This window comes from Piliocolobus tephrosceles, chromosome 10 (assembly GCF_002776525.5).
Source record: "Piliocolobus tephrosceles isolate RC106 chromosome 10, ASM277652v3, whole genome shotgun sequence".
In the NCBI taxonomy this organism is placed as follows: domain Eukaryota; kingdom Metazoa; phylum Chordata; class Mammalia; order Primates; family Cercopithecidae; genus Piliocolobus; species Piliocolobus tephrosceles.
The window spans coordinates 118517007-118537831 of NC_045443.1; the positions used below are offsets into that span (position 1 = coordinate 118517007).

The 20825-nt window shown below is 40.0% G+C and overlaps 1 protein-coding gene across 2 annotated transcripts in view; it reads right to left on the bottom strand.

The window, feature by feature from the left end:
• SPPL3 (signal peptide peptidase like 3) overlaps window positions 1-20825 on the bottom strand; it is a 145822-nt gene that overhangs the window by 18532 nt on the left and 106465 nt on the right. For both annotated transcript variants that reach the window (XM_023204871.3, XM_023204879.3), the window contains exons 3-6: window positions 13755-13843; window positions 6857-6976; window positions 6032-6110; window positions 5001-5113 (exon numbers count right to left, since the gene is read on the bottom strand). In XM_023204871.3, the coding sequence (XP_023060639.1) occupies window positions 5001-5113; window positions 6032-6110; window positions 6857-6976; window positions 13755-13843 (401 nt within the window). The remainder of the gene's footprint in view (window positions 1-5000; window positions 5114-6031; window positions 6111-6856; window positions 6977-13754; window positions 13844-20825) is intronic.

Consider the following 20825-nt stretch of genomic DNA (forward strand, 5'->3'; position numbering starts at 1 on the left):
AAAAAAAAAAAAAAAAAAAAAAAAAAAAAAAAAAAAAAAAAAACACTGAATAACTACTATGAAAACAGATTTACGTATTTATAAAAAACAAAAACATATTTAACATTTTATTTCTAAAATGACTGAACAGTAAATTTTTTTTTTTTTTTTTTGAGACGGAGTCTTACTCTGTCGCCCAGGCTGGAGTGCAGTGGTGTGATCTCAGCTGACTGCAACCTCCACCTCCTGGGTTGAAGCGATTCTCCTGTCTCACCGTTCTGAGTAGCTGGGATTACAGGTGCACAACACCACGCCCGGCTAATTTTTGAACTTTTAGTAGAGACAGGGTTTCACCATGTTGGCCAGGCTAGTCTCGAATTCCTGACCTCGGGCGATGTGCCCACCTCGGCCTCCCAAAGTGCTGGGATTACAGGCGTGAGCCACCGCGCCCACGCCCGCGCCCGGCCTGAACAGTAACATTGACAGTTTCTCTTTAAATGCAGCAGTTCTACTAAAGTTCCCACATGTGTTGACAGAGTCACCACCATGCTCAGCATAGAGAGTGGTCACATCATCCACCAAAACCCCTGTGTTTTTTCTTTATAGTCACCCCACTCCTCCACACAAACCCTGCCAACCACTGAGCTGTTCTCCATCACTATAATCTTGTCTTTTTGAACAAATGTATTTTAAAATTATAAGTATAACTTATATTTGTATGTTTTACAATTTGCAATACACTTGCTAGTTTGTTTCCACAGAACACTGTTTCTTGTGGCATTTTACTAACTTGACACACAGACATTTCAAATCATTGTACTGGTCAAAGTCACTCATGAGGAAAAAAAATTCCTAGGTGCAGAAGGACAAGTTTTTTGTTTTCCTTAAAGTTTAAAATTTCTTTCTTATTAAGATGATTCTGATTCTGGATCCAGAAAAAAAAAAAGCTGACAATCCTTTTTGTCAAATTCTATCCAAATTGACCATTAACAGAACATCCTTAGTTTTGAGTTAATTCATATATTTGATGCAAATGTCTTCTAAAAAAAAATCCAAACAATTACTTGAGTCCAGGAGCTTGAGGTCACAGTGAGTTAGGATCATGTCACCATACTGCAACCTGGACAAAAGAGCAAGAACCTTTCTCTAAAACAAATTAAAAATAAAAACCCCAAACAATGGACCAAATACTATGCAGCAAACTTAACATCAGTCATACCAAGTATATATAGCCTGTAAGATCAGTACTTAGAAACTGTGTGACTAACTCAGCTACTCCGAACTTGAGGCAGTAACAGTAAGCATCACTCTGGGTGGCTCTGGGCTCAGACAATGATGAACATCAACCCCATTATCTCTGAGCCAGCACAGCCCCAGAGCTGCAGGGAAGCACCGCCTGGTGGAGTGCAGAAGAGCCTCCCAGACCTAGCACTGGTTCCGAAGAGCTCCGTCTCCAAAGTCTGGAGTAGCTTTATGGTTATTTGGAGTAGGTAACAGGAATAGATGCAATCCATACCTGTACCCCAGATTTTCAAATTCTTCCCTTAAAAATTCTTCAGAATTATGACTAGTATAAAACTGACTGTCTTTTTTTTTTTTTTTTTGAGGCGGTGTCTGGCTCTGTCTCCCGGACTGGGGTGCAGTGGCCGGATCTCAGCTCACTGCAAGCTCCGCCTCCGGGTTTACGCCATTCTCCTGCCTCAGCCTCCCGAGGGGCTGGGACTACAGGCATCCGCCACCTCACCCGGCTAGTTTTTGAATTTTTTTTTTTTTTAGTAGAGACGGGGTTTCACCGTGTTGGCCAGGATGGTCTCGATCTCCTGACCTCGTGACCCGCCCGTCTCGGCCTCCCAAAGTGCTGGGATTACAGGCTTGAGCCACCGCGCCCGGCCAAAATTGACTGTCTTTATATTTTAACCTTCTTCCCTTTGGAACCACCAAAAGAAAGGAAAAGGGGACAGTTTACAATCCCTTTTAAAGGATTTTACTTTGTGGGGCAGAGCAGTTAGATAAAAATTTTCTGAGATTATGAAAGTGAACTGTGGAAATGTAAGGACTGTATACAAAGGAAGTGGAGGCTGGGTGCAGCGGGCTCACGCCTGTAATCCCAGCACCTTGGAAGGCTGAGACGGGTGGATCACCTGAGCTCAGGAGTTCAAGACCAGCCTGGCCAACATGGTGAAACCTCGTCTCTACTAAAAATACCAAAAAAAAAAAATAGCAAGGTGTGGTGGCGGGCACCTATAATCCCAGCTACTGAGGAGGCTGAGGCAGGAGAATCACTTGAACCTAGGAGGCAGAGGTTGCAGTAAGCCGAGATCATACCAGTGCACTCCAGCCTGGGCAACACAGTGAGACTTCATCTCAAAAAAAAAAGGTGGAAACAGAATGATACGGTTTAAAAGAAAAGTTTAAAAACATCTCAAGGGGCTGGGCCTCGGGGCTCATGCTTGTAATCCCAGTGCTTTGTAGAGATGCAGTCTCACTATATTGCCCAGGCTGGTCTTTAATTCCTGGCCTCAAGCGATCCTCCCATCTGGCCTCTCAAAGTGTGGGGATCACAGGCTTGAGCCAATGCACTGGCCCAATCCCAGCACTTTGGGAGGACTGCTTGAGGCCAGGAGTTCAAGACCAGCCTGGGTAACATAGTGAGACCCATCTTTATAAAATAATAATTAAAAAATGGGCTGGGTACGGTGGCTTGTGCCTGGAGTCCTACCTACTTGAGAGGCAGAGCTGGGAGAACTGCTTGAGCTCAAGAGTTGGGTAAGCACTGACCATGCACTGCGCTCCAGCCTGAGCAGCAGAGTAAGGTCCTGTCTCAAAACCAAACAAAACAAAAAGCTGGGGGAGGCCAGGAACAGTGGCTCATGCCTGTGCACATTGGGAGGCCGAGGTGGGAGGATCGCCTGGGTCCAGGAGTTCAAGACCAGCCTGGGCAACATGAGACCCTGTCTCTATTTAAAAAAAAAAAAAAAAAAAAAAAAAAGGCTGGGTGTGGTGGCTCACGCCTGTAGTCCCAGCACTTTGGGAGGCCAAGGCAGGTGGATCACCCGAGGTCAGGGGTTCAAGACCAGCTTGACCAACATGGCAAAAACCCAACTCTACTAAAAAAAACAAAAACTAAAAACTAAAAAAAAAAAAAAAAAAAAAATTAGCTGGGCGTGGTGGCATGTGCCTGCAATCCCAGCTACTTGGGAGGCTGAGGCAGGAGTATCACTTGAATCCAGGAGACGAAGGTTGCAGCGAGCCAAGATCACACCATTGCACTCCAGCTTGGGCAGCAAAGTGAAACTCCCTGCCCCAAAAAAAAGGTTTTAAGGGAAAGACTAGAAAAATTATGGGTGATTTTCAGAAATAGCCTCCAAGATGCTTTGGTGGTAAGTATGAATTCTACATAAGGGGTCTGTGGCTGGGATGAGCCACTTCTCTGAACCTTTGTTTACTCTTTTGAAGTGGGAACAAACAGCAGTACCTACTTCAAAGAGTTGTTCTGAGGATTAAGAGAGATAATCCATGTAAAACACCTAGCGGACTGTCTAATCCATAAAAGGCACTTAATTCATCCGAGGTCTTATTGTCATTATTATTTCATCCTTATCATCAATGAAGAGAAATTCTCATATGCTACAGGTTGGAGCATAACTATTATAGCCTATCTGAAACGCAGTATAATAATAGGTATAGATTTTTTAAATGCAAGAATTCTGTTCCAGGAATTTCATGTCTAGGTATTCATCCTTAATACTCTGGAGTTAATAAAAAGGATATGATATACTTTTATGTAATGATATAGATATGATATAATGATATAGATATGTATTTATATCATTACATAAAAGTATATGATGTATATCATGTACATAATGCAGATTATATATATTACATATACTATATATAATATACAGCATAATATGATACACTGTATTACAATCTAATCCCATTTCCTTACTGTTACTTTGTTTTTTTTTTTTTTTTTGAGATGGAGCCTCGCTCTGTCGCCCAGGCTGGAGTGCAATGGTGCGATCTTGGCTCTGCCTCCCGGGTTCACGCCATTCTCCTGCCTCAGCCACCCAAGGAGCTGGGACTACAGGCACCCACCACCACGCCTGGCTAATTTTTTGTATTTTTAGTAGAGACAGGGTCTCACCATGTTAGCCAGGATGGTCTCGATCTCCTGACCTCGTGATCCACCTGCCTCAGCCTCCCAAAGTGCTGGGATTACAGGCATGAGCCACCGGGCCCGGCCCTTACTGTTACTTTTTAAAGAGACAGGTTCTCACTCTGTTGCTGAGCCCGAAGTGCAGTAGCATGATCATAGCTCACTGTAATCTTGAACTCCTGGGCTCAAGGGATCCTCCCACCTCAGCCTCCCAAGTAGCTGGGACTATAGGTGCACCATGCCCAGAAGATTTTTATTTTTGTAGAAATGGGATCCTGCTATGTTGTCCAGACTGGTCTTGAACTCTTGGTCTCAAGTGATACTCCTGCCTCAGACTCCCAATGTGCTGGGATTACAGGCATTAGCCACTGGGCCAAGCCTCCATTTATGTAAGAAAGCACAGTCTGCACATTGTACATTAATATTCAAAGAGGCATCATTCATAATAGCCTAAAAAGTGGAAATAATCAGTAAATGAATAAATAAAATTAGTGCATCCATATAATGGGACAGTATTCAGCCATAAAAAGCGCTGATACAGGTTACAGCATAGATGAACCTTGAAAACATGCTAAGTGAAACAAGTCAGACACAAAAGGCCACATAATGTATGATTCCTTTTATGGAAAATGTCCAGAATGAAGAAATCCATAGAAACAAAGTAGAGACGAGTGGATACCTGGGGCTGGGGTGGGGTGGTGGGTAAGGGGAACGACTGCTCATTGGTTTTGGTGGGGGTGGGTGTGAAAATGCTCTAAAAGTTGATGGTAGTGACAGCTGTACATCTCTGTGAATATCCTAAAGCATCTATAAAACTCTATAAAGGAAAATTACAATTTGTTGCAAATTAGTCACTCACCATCCATGAGAAGCCAATGGCCAGTGAGGACCCAGATGAGGACGAGCATGACAGACAGAGAGAATGACAGCAACTCAGCAGCAGTGAAACGTCCACAGCAACCAAAGGAAATCCTGGAAAACACACAACACTTATTGGACAGTAGGCACACTTTATTCAATAACCAAACTCTCCTTTGGTATTTCGTGATCAGAGTTCACGATGGCTGGATTAGAATAGCAGACAATACCAAGATAGCTTGAAATCCAAAATACCCAATCCTTTTTTGGAGAAACCTATGGAAAACTCACAGGAATATACTTCTGCACCATCTGATAATGTCTTTTTGGGACCAATTATCAACAGTGGCATTTAGAAGTTTGAAGCGACAATATCGACCTCTGGAAAAGCTAGTAAGTATGGAGGAAATTCTATTCTTATGAGGAAAACAAACTGAAGAAATGCCAACAATTCAACTCATTTACCAAAGATGGTATTACTCTATTTAGAAGATGGTAAATCTTTCTGTTATCACTAATTCCTGGGAACATCAGCTGCCACCAGTGACTGGTTTCCTAAGTGTGTTCAGCATCTCCATTAGCACAGAATTTTGTTTCTGTGCAGCAATGACTTTGAGTTAAAGTGTGAATACTAGGATTAAATGCAAGTAGGTAGCATATCCAGGCCACTGAAGACCAAAGGCAAAGAAGAATGTTTGAGTTCAACCACTATTCTCAAATTTCATCAACTCACAGTAAAGGAATGAAAGCACTGTTTCAAAAGAAAACTGCTCATCTTTCAAAGATCTAAGTAGGAAGCACATGACAATGGCTCAGACTTCCTAAGTTTTGTTTGTATTTCCTCTGACATGAGAAGGTACAAAAGGAAGTACTAGCTTCTGGTTTTAAAGATCAAATGTCTCACTTCCCGGTCTTCTGGCATTTCTGTGCTCTAGCCAATACCAGAAATTGAGACTCCTAATAATGCTATCAAATATGACAGAAAAAATATATACAAGTTTATAATTTAAGAGGAAAGTCCCAATTCCTTACTTGTTCTGAGGTGAGCAGGGTCTTGTTAAATACTGGCACATCGGGAGGAGAAGAAAAGCAAAAGCTATCGTTGCAAGAACTAGAGAAAGAAAAGGTATAGTTTTTTTAAACAACTGTAAGAAAAATGGCACAACTTATAGAAATTTCATTCCCCAAAACACTAGACAAGTGGAAACAGTTAACTGACTAGAGAAGAAAAATATCTTCCTTTAATACTGAACAAAAAACCTCTTCAATAAAAAAAGTACCTGCTTTGAAGTAGGGGAAAGCATAGGTAAGTTTTCTAAAAGATAAACAGCAGCAGGCCATGGGATGACCTCCTAACAAGTCTTGTAGCATTTTGCTGATGTTTTTTTTTGTTTGTTTTTTTAACATTTCCATCAATGCTTAGCTTGAAAACACATCAAAGAGCTGACAGTCCAATCACTTTGATTAGCTATCCATGTTTCCACCTGCAAGAACGTGGGTAGAGGCTGACAATGACCTCTATGTCAAGCTCAACCGTCTGGTAAGCTACTGGTAATCTAGAAAAGGCGCCACAGCCAAAGCAAAGCAATATCGCTCTGGTGTGATAAAATTCCTGCATTTTCACATCTCCAGCCTTTCTTTGAAATTGTGTGGGCAGGTCTCAACAGATGATGTGGATTAAGTGGTTCAAGAAGGAGTCAGGGAAGGGCGGCACGGTTGAGAGGGAAGAGATGAAGTCAAGATTTATAAAGAAAAACTTACATGACATGGTATATAAATCTTAATTTTTGAACAGTGATAAAGGTGAAAAATTTTCCTTTTAGTATGTTAAGACTAGACAGAGAAATTCATATTTACCTGCCGTACATATTGTAAAAACTACTTGAACTGAGTCAAAGAAGAAGAACATTACTAAAAGAGAGACAGATGCTCCAATCGGAAGGAACAGAGCCTGGGTAGAGTCAATTGTTTGGATGCCTGAAAGAGAAAAACAGACAGATTAATAACTTATTATGCAACAGGCACTGTGCCTATGTACTTCATATACATTAACTTGCGAAAATGCAGACAGTTCTAGGGATTATATGTCAAACATGGATTATCCAGGCCCTACGCGTCTTTCTTTCCTGACGAAATTATGAGCTCCTTATTCTCTTCATGGTGCTTTCATTACAGTAGACGCTCAAGAATATTTGTTGAAGCGAACTACTACCTCCTGGTGTTAACCATCTGGATGACAGGATCCAAACCACCACCAAGAACAAAAATGAGGTAGTAAAAGCCCAGATTAGTCAATTTGAGTAAATCTGTGGTCTTGCATATAGGTTTGGTAAAAGAGGTGGTTTAAACCCATCGACTAAAAGGACTTCTCATCACCTGCGGGTTTAATGTCCTCATTTTCACGCTTTCCAATTGTTGCTAATAGTTGAGAACTGACTTGGCTGAGAGAGGGAGAGGAGGACAACAAGCCATAGCTGGAAACAGCAAATCAGAAAAATTTTATTTGGCCAGATGTGGTATCTTAAGCCTGTAATCCCAGGATTTTGGGAGGCTGAAGTAGAAGGATGGCTTGGGACCAGGAGTTCAAGACCAGCCTGGGCAACACAGTGAGACCCCTGTATCTATCTATTAATATTTACAAAAAAAAAAATTATTTTATGGGAACATTTTAAGGTACCAGAATAGGAGATGAATGGGGGAAAATAATCTCTTGGGCTAGAGTAGGATTTAGCAAAGGGGTTCTCAAATTCTGGGCTTCCCATTAGAGTTTTTAAAAAATTACAGGCCAGGTGTGGTGGCTCACGCCTGTAATCCCAGCACTTTGGGAGGCCCGAGGCAGGCTGATCACTGGGTCAGGAGATCAAGACCATCCTGTGAATGGTGAAACCCTGTCTCTACTAAAAATACAAAAAATTAGCTGGGAGTGGTGGTGGGCGCCTGTAGTCCCAGCTATTCGGGAGGCTGAGGTGGGAGAATGGTGTGAACCCGGGAGATGGAGCTTGCAGTGAGCCGAGATCGCGCCACTGCACTCCAGCTTGGGTGACAGAGCAAGACTCCGTCTCCAGGAAAAAAAAAAAAAAAGTCCAAACCCAGACAAATTAAATGAAATCACAGGGGTTCACAAATCTGTATTTTGCATCTAGAATTGAGAACCATTAATAGAGTATTTTTGGTAGAGAAGAAAAACATGGCAAACTCTAATAACCACTGAATGAAAAAAAAAAATTACCAGTTTTATCTTGCCCCACTTCCAAATGAACTCTATTGAGATGTCATAAAGTGCACAAAAGGAATCAAAGAAATCTTCGTATGATCTATAATAATGAAATAATAGAAGAAAAAGGCTGGATGCAGTGGCTCATGCCTGTAATCGAGCACTTTGAGAGGCTAAGACAGGAGGATCACTTGAGGCCAGGAGTTTAAGACCAGCCTGGGCAAAATAAGGAGACCCTATCTCTACAGAAAATTAAAAAAAAAAAAAAAAAAAATTAGGCATGGTAATCTTGAGCTTGTAGTTCCAGCTACTTGGGAGGCTGAAGTGGGAGGATCACTTGAGTTCAGGAGTCAAAGGCAAAAAAAAAAAAGTCTCTTCATTATATTAAGGCTACAAATAAAATACGTAACCAGGATAAACATAGCAGGACACAAAGGGTTGCAATGATCAACAAAATTTCTCTTAGGTATTTAAATTTGCCTGTCCCCAAAAGAGCTATTTAGGGTTTTTGATTAACTATATCTATAAAACAAAATTGCTTCTCAGGGACTAGGTAGATGAGTGAAGTAATTCACTTAGGAATAGGGCAGTTCAATTTAGGAAAAGTCAACTATGTGCCATGACAAACACAAATTATCTTGGAAGCAGTCTGTCCTGACTCTAGTCAAATCCATCCAGTTTGGCCCATGGATCACTTTGGGAAGTGTATCCATTAGACAAAACTCTATGAAATCTCTAACTAAATTTTACCTAAATAGTTTTTACATGTAAGTGCTCTACAGTAGTTCAAAGAACTGCTAGAGGAAGCTACAGATTTTCAGTGCCTTTCACTACATAAAATAAGGGTTTCTCAAATAACTGTTTATCATAGCAACAAAGCATCATGCAGTCTACAGATCATACTGGTTCAAAGTATGATCAGAAAATTAAATGGCTAGCTACAATAAAGACTGCAGTGGTGAGGTATATAAGAGATGCATTTGTTTATAATAAAGCTAAATTTTAAAAGTTCAGTCTGCAACTAAATGCAAAATTGAATACAAAGGACCTCTCTGGAATATTAGAATGCACAGAATTTTTTTTTTTTTTTTAAACCACAGATTTTTGAACCAGGAGGCAATGTCACAGGGCAAGCAAAGTGCCTTTAGTTCCTGACAATATGCTACCTAAAACAATGTCCATGACTTCAGTACTGCATCTCCTAAAGTTCTGGAGATAAAGGTCCTGAAGGGGAAGGAGGTAATTAATTAGAAATTTTAGCCAAATTCCAGTGACCTAAAAACAAAGCAAAACTGAGCAAAGCAAAAACAGAGTAGCCATGACTGGGAGGACATACGCAAGTGCGGTTGCATTATCTTTAAGGCAAAAATCAACATAGGAAATAGGCTTGGTAATGGAATTAAAAATTTTGTACAGCAACATTATTTTTAACATTCAATAAACATGGCTACAGGCTAAATGCATGTCTGGTATGGAATAGACACTGAGCAATAAACCAGTAACTGTTAAGAAAATTACTGATTTTGCACCTCCCTGTAAGAAGGATGCTTTTGACTATTTGCCGAACACTTATTATATATATAGTAAGCAACAGGAGGGATTAAAAGAAAGTCATTTCCAGATCTCATGAAGTTTACAATGTAAGCAGGGAGATTAAAATGTATATCTCTACTAAAGATGAGGATCCCAACTATAAATCTCCATCAATCTCTGTAACTCAAATAAATTATAACTGCGGTTTAGTAAAAGACTTTAAGATGTCAGATAATTGGGCAGGGGTGTTCATGGCTTCTTTTTAAAATCACTTAATACTACTTAAATGAAGGACTGATGTGCCACGGGAAAGTAAATTTCTATACTGGCTTCTTGGGGGCAGATACAGAAATCAAAACAAGGTCAGGGGAAAACAGAGGACCTGGAGGGAACTCTTGCCCTCCACCCCCACTCCTGTCACTTTCTTTCTAACCTTTTTTATTGTGAAGCATCACACACAGAAAAGCACAAAAATGTAGAGTTCAGTGAATTATTACATACTTGATACAATTCAAGTCAAGAAACAAACCAACCCTAGAAATCTTCCTTTGTGTCCCTGTCAATCACCTCCCTCTCCGTCTCCCTCTCTCTCTCTCTCATTCTCCTGAAGGGAACTGCTATCCTGAATTATGACACGTTTTCCACCCAAGCACGCAATTCCTTAAATACTATTTTGTTTGTTTCCTAAATTTTATATACACTGAGTTACGTAGTTAATTTTTTTGTGTCTGGCTTCTTTCACTCAATGTTATTTGTGAGAATCATCCATGCTGTTTTAATTAGCTATACAAGTTCACTTGTTTTCACTGTATGAATACAGTAAAATTTATTTATCCATTCTATGGCTGACATTTGCATTGTTTCCAATTTTTTGGTTATTACAAATAATGCTGCTCTAGGCACTCTTGCATATGACTTGATGCACGTGTGACTGTATTTGTTGCATATATAACTAGGAGTGACACTGTGAGGTCCAAGAGTGTTTACACTGTCACCTTTAGTAGGTAACATCAAACTGCCTTCCAAAGTGACTATACTAACGCATGCTCTCCAACAATGCGAGACGGTTCTTTGTTGTTGCTGTGTATCCTCATCGACAATGGGAATAGTCAAGGCTTTTAATTTTAGCTACTCTGGTGGTGGGCACGTAGTGCTCTTTCATTACTGTCTTCACTTTTTCACTTTTACTTTTCTGCTTTCTAATGAGTTGAGTGCCATAGCTCCTGGCAGGCCTGATCAACTCTTTGTCTTACTTCCATGTGTTTCGAGTTGCCCAGATAGGTGGAACATTATTATAATCCGAAGTAATAATTACCCAGTCTTTCAGTCAAATACCCTAGGGCACCCTGCAGGGAGAAACATTGAATTACAAAGAGATTTCTCCATTTTCAAGTTCTGATTTTTTGGGGCATGGGTCACATGGCCCATCTAACCCTCTGTCGAGTCTCACTTAATGCTTCTCCTTCTTCTAGCTCCTATTATAATTAAGGACAGTAGAATCATTTCTGACCTATTCAAAGCATGTAATCATAGAGTAACCCTTCACCCCACCAATGATGTTGGCTGCACCTACAACTTTTCCTACTCTCCTGTCTCTTTACAAATTCCTTGTTTCTTATTATTTTGGGAGTTGGCAGCTACAATCTTTTAAAAACTTCTGATTACTGTCTCCTTCTATCAGTCTGAAACACTCTTGACAAAAATCTTAACACTAAATTTATACTTTCTTTTTCTTAAAACCTTCTCCCCAATTGTTCTACACTGTTAATCATTCAGGACTTCCATCCCCCTTAGCAACTACAAACTCTCTGTTTCTCTGTCCATCTTTCTATTAGTTATTTGATGCTTGATAAATGCAGCCTGTTTTCCATGCCATCCTTTTGATCTGTAATAATTTTATATTTCATAATCAAGTGCTGGTCGGCCATCTTTGTAATGGCTTCTTCATTATGTTCTTCTTTGAGGAAGTGAATTTTGCATTCTATGCTAATCTGTCCTTATCCCATTGGTATCCACTGCTCAGAGCAGGCACTGAAGAAATGTTGTCAAGGATAATTTAGTACAACATAGCTGGCAGAGTTAAGAAAAAGACCATTTAGGCTGGGTGCAGTGGCTCATGCCTGTAATCCCAGCACGTTGGGAGGCCAAGGTAGGCGGATCACTTGAGATCAGGAGTTTGAGACCAGCCTGGCTAACACTGCGAAACCCCATCTCTGCTAAAAATACAAAAATTAGCCAGGCATGGTGGCAGGCGCCTGTAATCCCAGCTACTCGGGGGCTGAGGCTGGAGAATTGCTTGAACCCAGGTGGCAGAGGTTGCAGTGAGCTGAGATTGCACCATTGCACTCCAGCCTGAATGACAGAGCAAGACGCCGTCTTAAAAAAAAAAAAAAAAAAAAGGAGCTATATTACCAGGTAACTTCTTTCCAGTGTACAGACTGATACAACCACTTCTTGTTTTTGGGATTAAACTTAGACGTAATAATATAGGTAGATTTTCTGTGATGCAACGTACAGCAGATTTATAATCTGGTTTAAGAACATCACTTGCATATGTGCTATATAACACAGGACTTTTAAAAAGAGTTTCAGGAGCATAAAGTGATTTGGCTTAACATGTTGATAGAAGGTGAGCTGCTATGTAATAATTTAATCTAAAAATCAGATTTTGCACCGGGTTTTATGTGGTTTCTAGCACTGGTAATAACTACTGGTATGGAATTGTATAACATACAAGGATCCATGTCATAAATTTAAGAAAAGACTCATTATATTTAGATGATTCTACTTACCATCTTAATCATGCCCACTTTGGCACTGCCAGGGACAATGAAACACATGTGCCTCGGCCTGTGCCCGGTGAAACTGGGCAAATACAACTTGGTTGACAGTGCACTATAGTAACTAGAGAAACTAAGATACATAATAAATGATCTCTTTTCAATTTAACATCCATGGTCCTCCAATCAATATTTGATCTACCTTTTTATTAGATGTCTAGCATTTCCTCTCTCTTAGGTGGTGCCCTTACCCTGTTCTATAGGTCATGATCTCTGTGCCTGTTATTATATGCTCCCCTAACCTGAAAAGACGACTTCTCCACCTATCCACATTCACTAAGTCAATCCACCTTCTGTTGTAAAGAAACCTCATCTGACCTGTTGCTGCTCACCTGACTTGCCCATCTCTTTATTCTCCTTCTACATGGATGTCAAAATGATTTCATCTGTAGAGCTTCCTCTGATAACAGCTGTATGTGGGGGATTCTGAGGCTATGGTAAGGGTCACTGAAAAAAGGTACTTGCCCCATATATAGGGGGTGAAGAGGTATTTGCCATCTCTATCTTGGCACTTTTTTTTTTTTTTTTTTTTTTTTTTTGAGATGGAGTTTCGCTCTTGTTCCCCAGGCTGGAGTGCAATGGCACGATGTCTACTCACTGCAACCTCTGCCTCCCGGGTTCAAGCAATTCTCCTGCCTCAGCCTCAGAAGTAGCCGGAATTAGAGGCATGTGCCACCACAGCCGGCTGATTTTGTATTTTTGAGACGAGGTTTCTCCATGTTGGTCAGGCTGATCTTGAACTCCCAACCTCAAGTGATCCGCCTGCCTTGGCCTCCCAAAGTGCTAGGATTACAGGTGTGAAACACTGTGCCTGGATATCTTGGCACTTTTTAAAAAACATATTGGCAATAATTTCTCTTGCATCTTTCAAAAGATCTAACAGAATGTCGAGTACATGGCAGATCTCAATCTCAATATAAATGTATTAATATTATCAAATCAAGTCACTTCAAATTCAAATCTTTCCATAATAAGCATCAAACATTTTTATTAATGCTATTGGGGTACAATTACATACCATAAAATTCACTCATTTTAAGTATAATTCAATGATTTTTTTATACCAATCATAAGTCCTTGAACCCAGTAAATTATTAACTGGAGGTAAAGAAATAGCCAAATTAAGAAAACTACATGCATAGAAGTTAATTGACATAAAATGTCTTACTATTATTGGTGCTGTTGCCATTGAAAGACCCAGAAGAACTATTACTGTCTTTCTCCTTATCTTGATTTTCAAAGTCCATATTAAGGGACCTGTGGGAAAAAATTTTGTAGTTAAGTTGTAGTTTTGCTTACAAAAGAAGCAGGTCAGAAAAGTCATAATATGACAATATTTTTAAATGCCAAGGAATTAGGAAAGAAAAGAAGGTCTCTTTTGAACAACTCTGAAAAATAGCTCTTGTCACATTTTAAAAAACAATCTTCAGTCCTTCCGATGTGTCAGTTCAAGAGTTTTCCTGACTGCAGATGAAAGCATTCCAAGGCAGCTGAACCTTCCACTCCTTTCTCTGAGCATATAATATCCTTAATTACTTCCTTATGATAAAAACCTAGAAGGAGAAATGTCAAAGGGCAAGCACATTTTGAGACTTTTACATACCACACAACTGTTGCAAAAAGGCTGCATCAATTTACTCTCAGCAGTGCATGAGAACCCTCATTTCCCTACAACCTGTCAGCTGCAATTCAACAACAAAACAAATTTGAGCTGTTCTAGGTACTGGAAGGACAATAAATAGCACACACATGACTGGATCTTATATTCAAGGGGGGAGACATAATAGACCAGAAAAATAAGTTCAATACATAGTGTGTTAATGGCAGGTGCTAAGGAGGAAAAGTAGGAAATGCAGGACTTAGGGTGTGAAATTTTAGACAGGATGGACAGGAAGGCCTCAGTGACAATGACTTCAGAGTCAAGACCTGAAGGAAGCAGTCACTGTCAATCTCGGGAACTAAAAATGGCATGTCATATTGTTCCTTAACCAGTGAACAATGTTGTGTACAAAAGCTTGCTCATTTATTTCTTTTTTTGTGAACTATCTATCCAAGTCTTTAGCTGATTTTCCACTAGTGTTTTCCTGTAAAGAAGGGGTTTGTGGGCCGGGTGCAGTGGCTCATGCCTCTAATCCCAGCACTTTGGGAGCCTGAGGTGGGTGGATCACAAGGTCAGAAGATAGAGACCAGCCTGGCCAACATGGTGAAACCCCGCCTCTACTAAAAATAAAAAATTAGCTGGGCATGGTGGTGCACGCCTGTAGTTCCAGCTACTTGGGAGGCTGAGACAGAAGAATTGCTTGACCCTGGAAGGTGGAGGTTGCAGTGAGCCGAGATTGTGCCACTGCACTCCAGCCTGGTGACAGAGCGAGAGTCCTCAAAAAAAGGGGGGAAGAGGGGTTGTGTTTGTTTGTCCAAAAGAACTTCCTGTTATGATGGTCTTTATCTGCACTGACAAGTGCTGTGGACATTAGCCACGTTATGTGCTCACTGAAATGTGGCTGGTAGGACAGAGGAACTGACTTCTAAAACTACAAAATTTTAGATAAAAACATATGGTCAATCTTTGTGATCTTGGATGTGGAGTGGATTCTTGGATATGATGTCAAAAACACGAGTAAAAAAACAGAAAAACTTGAAAACTTATGTGCTTCAAAGGATACTATCAAAAAAGTCAAAAGACAACCCATAGGATGGGAGAAAATCTTTGCAAATCATGTATCTGATAAGAGACTTGTGTCTAGGATATATAAAGAACTCTTACACCTCAATAATAAGAAGGACAACCTGATTTTAAAATGAACAAAGGATCTGAAGAGACATTTCTTCAAAGAAGACACACAAATAGCCAGTGAGCCCATGAAAAGATGTTCAACACCGTCAGTCATTAGGGAAATACAAATCAAAACCACGAGAAACTGGCTGGGAGCAGTGTGCTCATCATGCCTGGAATCCCAGGACTTTGAGGCTGAGGCAAGAGGATCACTTGAGACCCCTGTGGGCAACACAGTGAGACCTTATGTCTATAAAAAATAAAAGAATTAGCTGGGTGTGGTGGCATGTGCCTACAGTCTCAGCTACTCAGGATGCTGAGGTAGGAGATCACTCGAGCCCAGGAGGTGAAGGCTGATGGCGGCACTGCACTCCAGCCTGAGCAACAAAGTGAGACATTGTCTCCTGAAAACAAAACAAAACAAAACAAAACAAAAACAAAAAAACTACCATGAGAAACCACTTCCCACATAGCAAGATGGCTATAATAAAAAAGTCAGATAACTAACTGTTGGCAAGGACACAAGGATGTAAAACTGGAACCTTCATACACTACTAGTGGGAATGTGAACTGGTGCAGACACTCTGGAAAACAGAATCTAACCACGTTGACACCCTGACTTAAGAATTCCAATCTCCAGAACTGTGAAAAAATACATTGTTGTTTAAGCCCCAGTCTATGGGTATTTCATGGCAGCCTGGGCTAATGCAAATCAGATTTCATACTTGAATTCTTTTACATGTATTGAGATTTGTTTCAAGTCCCCATATATGGTATTAGTAAATATGCCACATACACTTGAGAACAGCATGTGTTCTGTTGTTGGATGAAATGTTCTATAAATGCCAATTAGGTCACATTGATTAAGAGTATTGTTGAAATCCACTGTATCTTTGATTTTCTGCCTACTTAATTCTATCAATTATTGAGAGTGGAAACGAAATCTTCAGCTATATTTGTGGATTTATTTCTCCTTGGAGTTCTCTCAGTTTTTTCTTCATGTATTTTGAAGATCTTTTATTAGGTACATAAACCTTTATGATTGTTATATTCTCTTGCTTAATTGACCCCTCTGTCATTACAAAATAACCTTCTTGTCTGTGGCAGTATTCTTTACTCTGAAAGCTGCTTTGTCTTATATTAATACAGCCATTCCAGCTTTCTGTAGATGAGTATAAGCAGTGTGTGTCTTTTCCCAACCTTTTACTTAAAAAAAATTTTTTTTTTAAATTTTAACCACTAGACAACAGGGATTAACCTTTTTTGGCTTTATATTTATAGTGTGCTTCTTGTAAGCAGCATATATTTGGGTCTTGCTTTTTTATTCAATCTCACAATTGCTGTTTTACTTATTTTTACTTTTTTTAGACAGAGTCTCACTCTGTCACCCACGCTGGAGTGCAATGGCATGGTCTTGGCTCACTGCAACCTCCACCTCTCGGGTTCAAGCAATTCTCCTGCCTCAGCCTCCCAAGTAGCTGGGATTACAGGCGCATGCCACCACACCTCACTAATATTTATATTTTTAGTAGAGACGGGGTTTCACTATGTTGGCCAGGTTGGTCTTGAACTCCTGACCTCATGATTCGCCTGCCTTGGCCTCCCAAAGTGCTGGGATTAGAGGGGTGAGCCACCACACCTGGACAAATGCTGTTTTAAAGAGGTGTGTAGAACAATTTCATTGAATGTGATTAGTGATACAATTAGGTTTGAGACTATCATCTTACTATTTGTTTCCTACTTGTCTTATTTCTTCTTAACCTGACTTCGTTTGGATTAATATAGTATTTTTTATGATCCAATTTGATCTCCCTTTGTTGTCTTATGAGCTGTAACTCTTTGCTCTTTAATTTTAGTGGCTGCTGTAGAGTTTATAGTATACATCTTTGACAGTCTACCTTCCAGTTACATTGTAACATTCATGTATAGCATAAACAGCTTACAACAGTTTATATTTCCTTCCCTCAACTTTTGTGCTACTGTGGCCATGCATTTAACTCTTACATGTTATCTCATAAACCTCACAATATATTATTTTTATCTCATCAATTTTCTTTCTTTCTTTCTCTCTCTCTTTCTTTCATTCATTCATTGTCTCACTATGTTGCCCAGGCTGGTCTCAAACATCTGGGCTTGAGCAATCAATCCTGTTTCAACCTGCCAAGTAGCTGGGATTACAGGCACATACCACTGTGCCCAGATCCAGTCAATTATCTTTTACACAGCGGTAAATAAGAAAAAAACTTTTATTGATGCATTTTCATTTCTGGCGATCTTAACTCCCTTGGGTAAATACAGATTGACAGCTGATACCATTTTTGCTCTGCTCAAAAAGAGTTCCTTTAACATTTTTTTAGTGTAAGACGGCTGGTGATGTGATGAATTCTTTCAGGTAGTGTATGGTGTGTCAGAAAACATCTTCACTTTGCCTTCATTTTTAAAAGATATTTTAGCTATAGAATTTTACAGTGAGTTTTTTCTTCCTGTACTTTAAAGCTACTGTTAACACTGACTTTTCACTTGTATTTTCAAATCTGACATCATCCTCATCTTTTCTCCTCTGTACCTAACACGCTTTTTTGCCCCCACTGGCTGCCTTGAGGATTTTCTTTCACAGCTCATTTTGAGCTACTGATTATGTGTCTTGGTGTAGTTTTCTTCATGTTTTTTGTGCTTGGGGTTCATTAAGCTTTTTGAATCTGCAGATTATAGTTATCATCAAATTTAGAAAAAACCTGGCCATTATTTCTTCATGTATTATTCTGTCCCTCCCTTTCTTCTCTTCTTTCAGGGACTCCATTACCCATATAGTAGGCCACTGGAGGTTTCTCTCTAATGTTCAATGATATCTCCATTATGCTCTTTTCATGTTTAAAAAAATTATTCTTTTCTGTACTTCATTTTGAATAATTTCTATTGCTGTGCCTTCAAGTTCACTAATCTTTTCTTCTGCAATGTCTAATTGCTGTTATTCCCTTCCAGTGTATTTTTCATCTCAGACATTGTTGTCTTGATTTCAGAAAGTTTGATTTGGTTCTTCTTTATAATCTCCACATATTGGCCAGGTGCAGTGGTTCATGACTGTAATCCCAGCACTTTGGGAGGCTGAGGTGGGTGGATCTCTCGAGGCCAGGAGTTCAAAGCCAGCCTGGCCATCTCTACTGAAAATACAAAAATTAGCCAGGTGTGGTGGCACACACCTATAGTCCCAGCTACTTGGGAGGCCGGAGAATTGCTTGAACCTGGGAGGTGGAGGTTGCAGTGAGCTGAGATCACGCCACTGCACTCCAGCCTGGATGACAGAGCAACTCTGTCTCAAAAAATAAAATAAAAAAAAAAATAACCTCCATGTATCTAACTTTTTGTATATATGGAATACAAGTATATCTGTTTTGATGTTATGCTAACATCTGTGGCAGTTCTGGGTCAGTTTTTATTGACGGATTATTTTCCTTATCCTGGGTCATGTTTTCCTTCTTTTTTGCCTGTCTGATCATCTCTGCATGCATGCTAGGCATTGTAAATTTTACCTTATCTAAATATTTTTTATTCCTATTAATTTTGAGCTTTGATCAGGGATGCTGTTAGATACCTGGCTTTAATTGATTTTTGTTTCCATGATTTGTTAGGTGGGTCTGAAGCAGTGCTCAGTCTAGGGTAATTATTCTCTATCACTGCGGCAAGATCTCAGTACTCTATCCAATGCCAAATGAATTGTAAGTTTTTCCAATCAGGCTTTTGGAAACAGGTACTCTCCCTTCTAATCCTTTCACATTATTCTTTCCTCCACCTTAGGTGATTTCCACATATGCATACACTAATTAATACTGTGATGAGGCTGAGTGCGGTGGTTCACGCCTGTAATCCCAGCACTTTGAGAGGCTGAGGCGGGCAAATCACGAGGTCAGGAATTCGAGACCAGCCTGGCCAAAATGGTGAAACCCTGTCTCTACTAAAAATACAAAAATTAGCCAGGCGTGATGGTGGGTACCTGTAATCCTAGCTACTTGGGAGGCTGAGGCAGGAGAACCGCTTGAACCTGGGAGGCGGAGGTTGCAGTGAGGCGAGATTGTGCCACTGCACTCCAGCCTGGGCGACAGAGTGAGACTCCAACTCAAAACAAACAAACAAACAACAAACAAAAAAACTGTGATGAATGTTCAAGGAGTCTGTGTAGATCTCTGTGCTTTCTCATTTTGCAGCTCACTTTTCTTTTCTACTCTGTTCTATTATCTCTAGCTGCCTCTAGCCATCTCTTTGGACTCTCAGTTCCATCTCTTCAACTTAGGAAATCTTTCTCTCTGCACCATGACTGGAAACTATCTTAAGACAGTATGATGGGAAAACTATTCCTCAACTCTCAGAAATACTGTCCTTTGCTGTCTGATGAAAAATATCTTGAAAACTGCTGTTAAGAGGTTTACATGTTTTTTATTGTTTTTAAAGTTGCTTCAGGTGGGATGGTAATTCAGTCTCTTCCTCTATCTTGGCTGAAAGTACAAGTGGCTCTAGGTAGTTCTTTTAAATAGGTCCTGAACTGGGCAGATTTTTAAGTGAAGGAAAAGGCCTTTTAAAATTTGTTCATGTCTTTAAAAGTCCCTGGGGGTACGAAACATTGATAAATTTTATCCCTGTCTTTAGGAAAGGAGAGGATCCTAAAATGAAGAGGTAGGTCATAATTCTTCCTGGAAGAAACGTAACCAAATGATTGGGCTCAGGTCACAGTGATCATGCTCTTAACTTCGTAGTTTCCCACGTCTATGACTCAAAATTTCTTGCTGGATTCAAAAGACTTGCCCCTCTACTAACAGCCTGACTCTAGCTGCCACTCTTCTTTCCTGTACTTTCAGGCACTGTCTACAACTCCCTTATCTGTTACTGGTACTGAGGAAGCCTCAATTAAAATGGGAGGTCTGGGTAGGATAATCTATGGAGTAGGGACTGGTTAGTTACATGTCACCCTGTTCTCATATACATTTGGCCAATGAACTGTTTAACAAACTGTTCCACTGGAGGGCAGCCCCAGTGGGTGACAGTCTCCCAGCAGGACCAAAACACGATGACTTTTAGATGTGGTAGACTCCCTGAAACATGGTTAAGACTCCTGAAATATGGTCAGGGGTCTGACATGTTGGCTTTCCTTTGGGTTTTTTTATTTTTAAAAAGCCTTGGATTTTAGATGATTCATATATAGTATTTGAGACATTATATTTCTCCAGTCATCAGAGGAAGACACATTAGCAGAGATTAAAACATACACTTACTGCTCATACCTCAGTCACCCTTAGAGGAATAGCTATGGCAACTGGCTCCTGAAAAACTTTTTCCTATTAATTTTAATTAGTTCCACAACAAACTAGATGTAATATTTTGCATATATTTCCCCTGCCAAGGCACCTGTGGTAGTTTCTAGTACATGGTTTCACTTCTATGATCTTTTAAGCTTTAATCCATGTTTTCGCACAG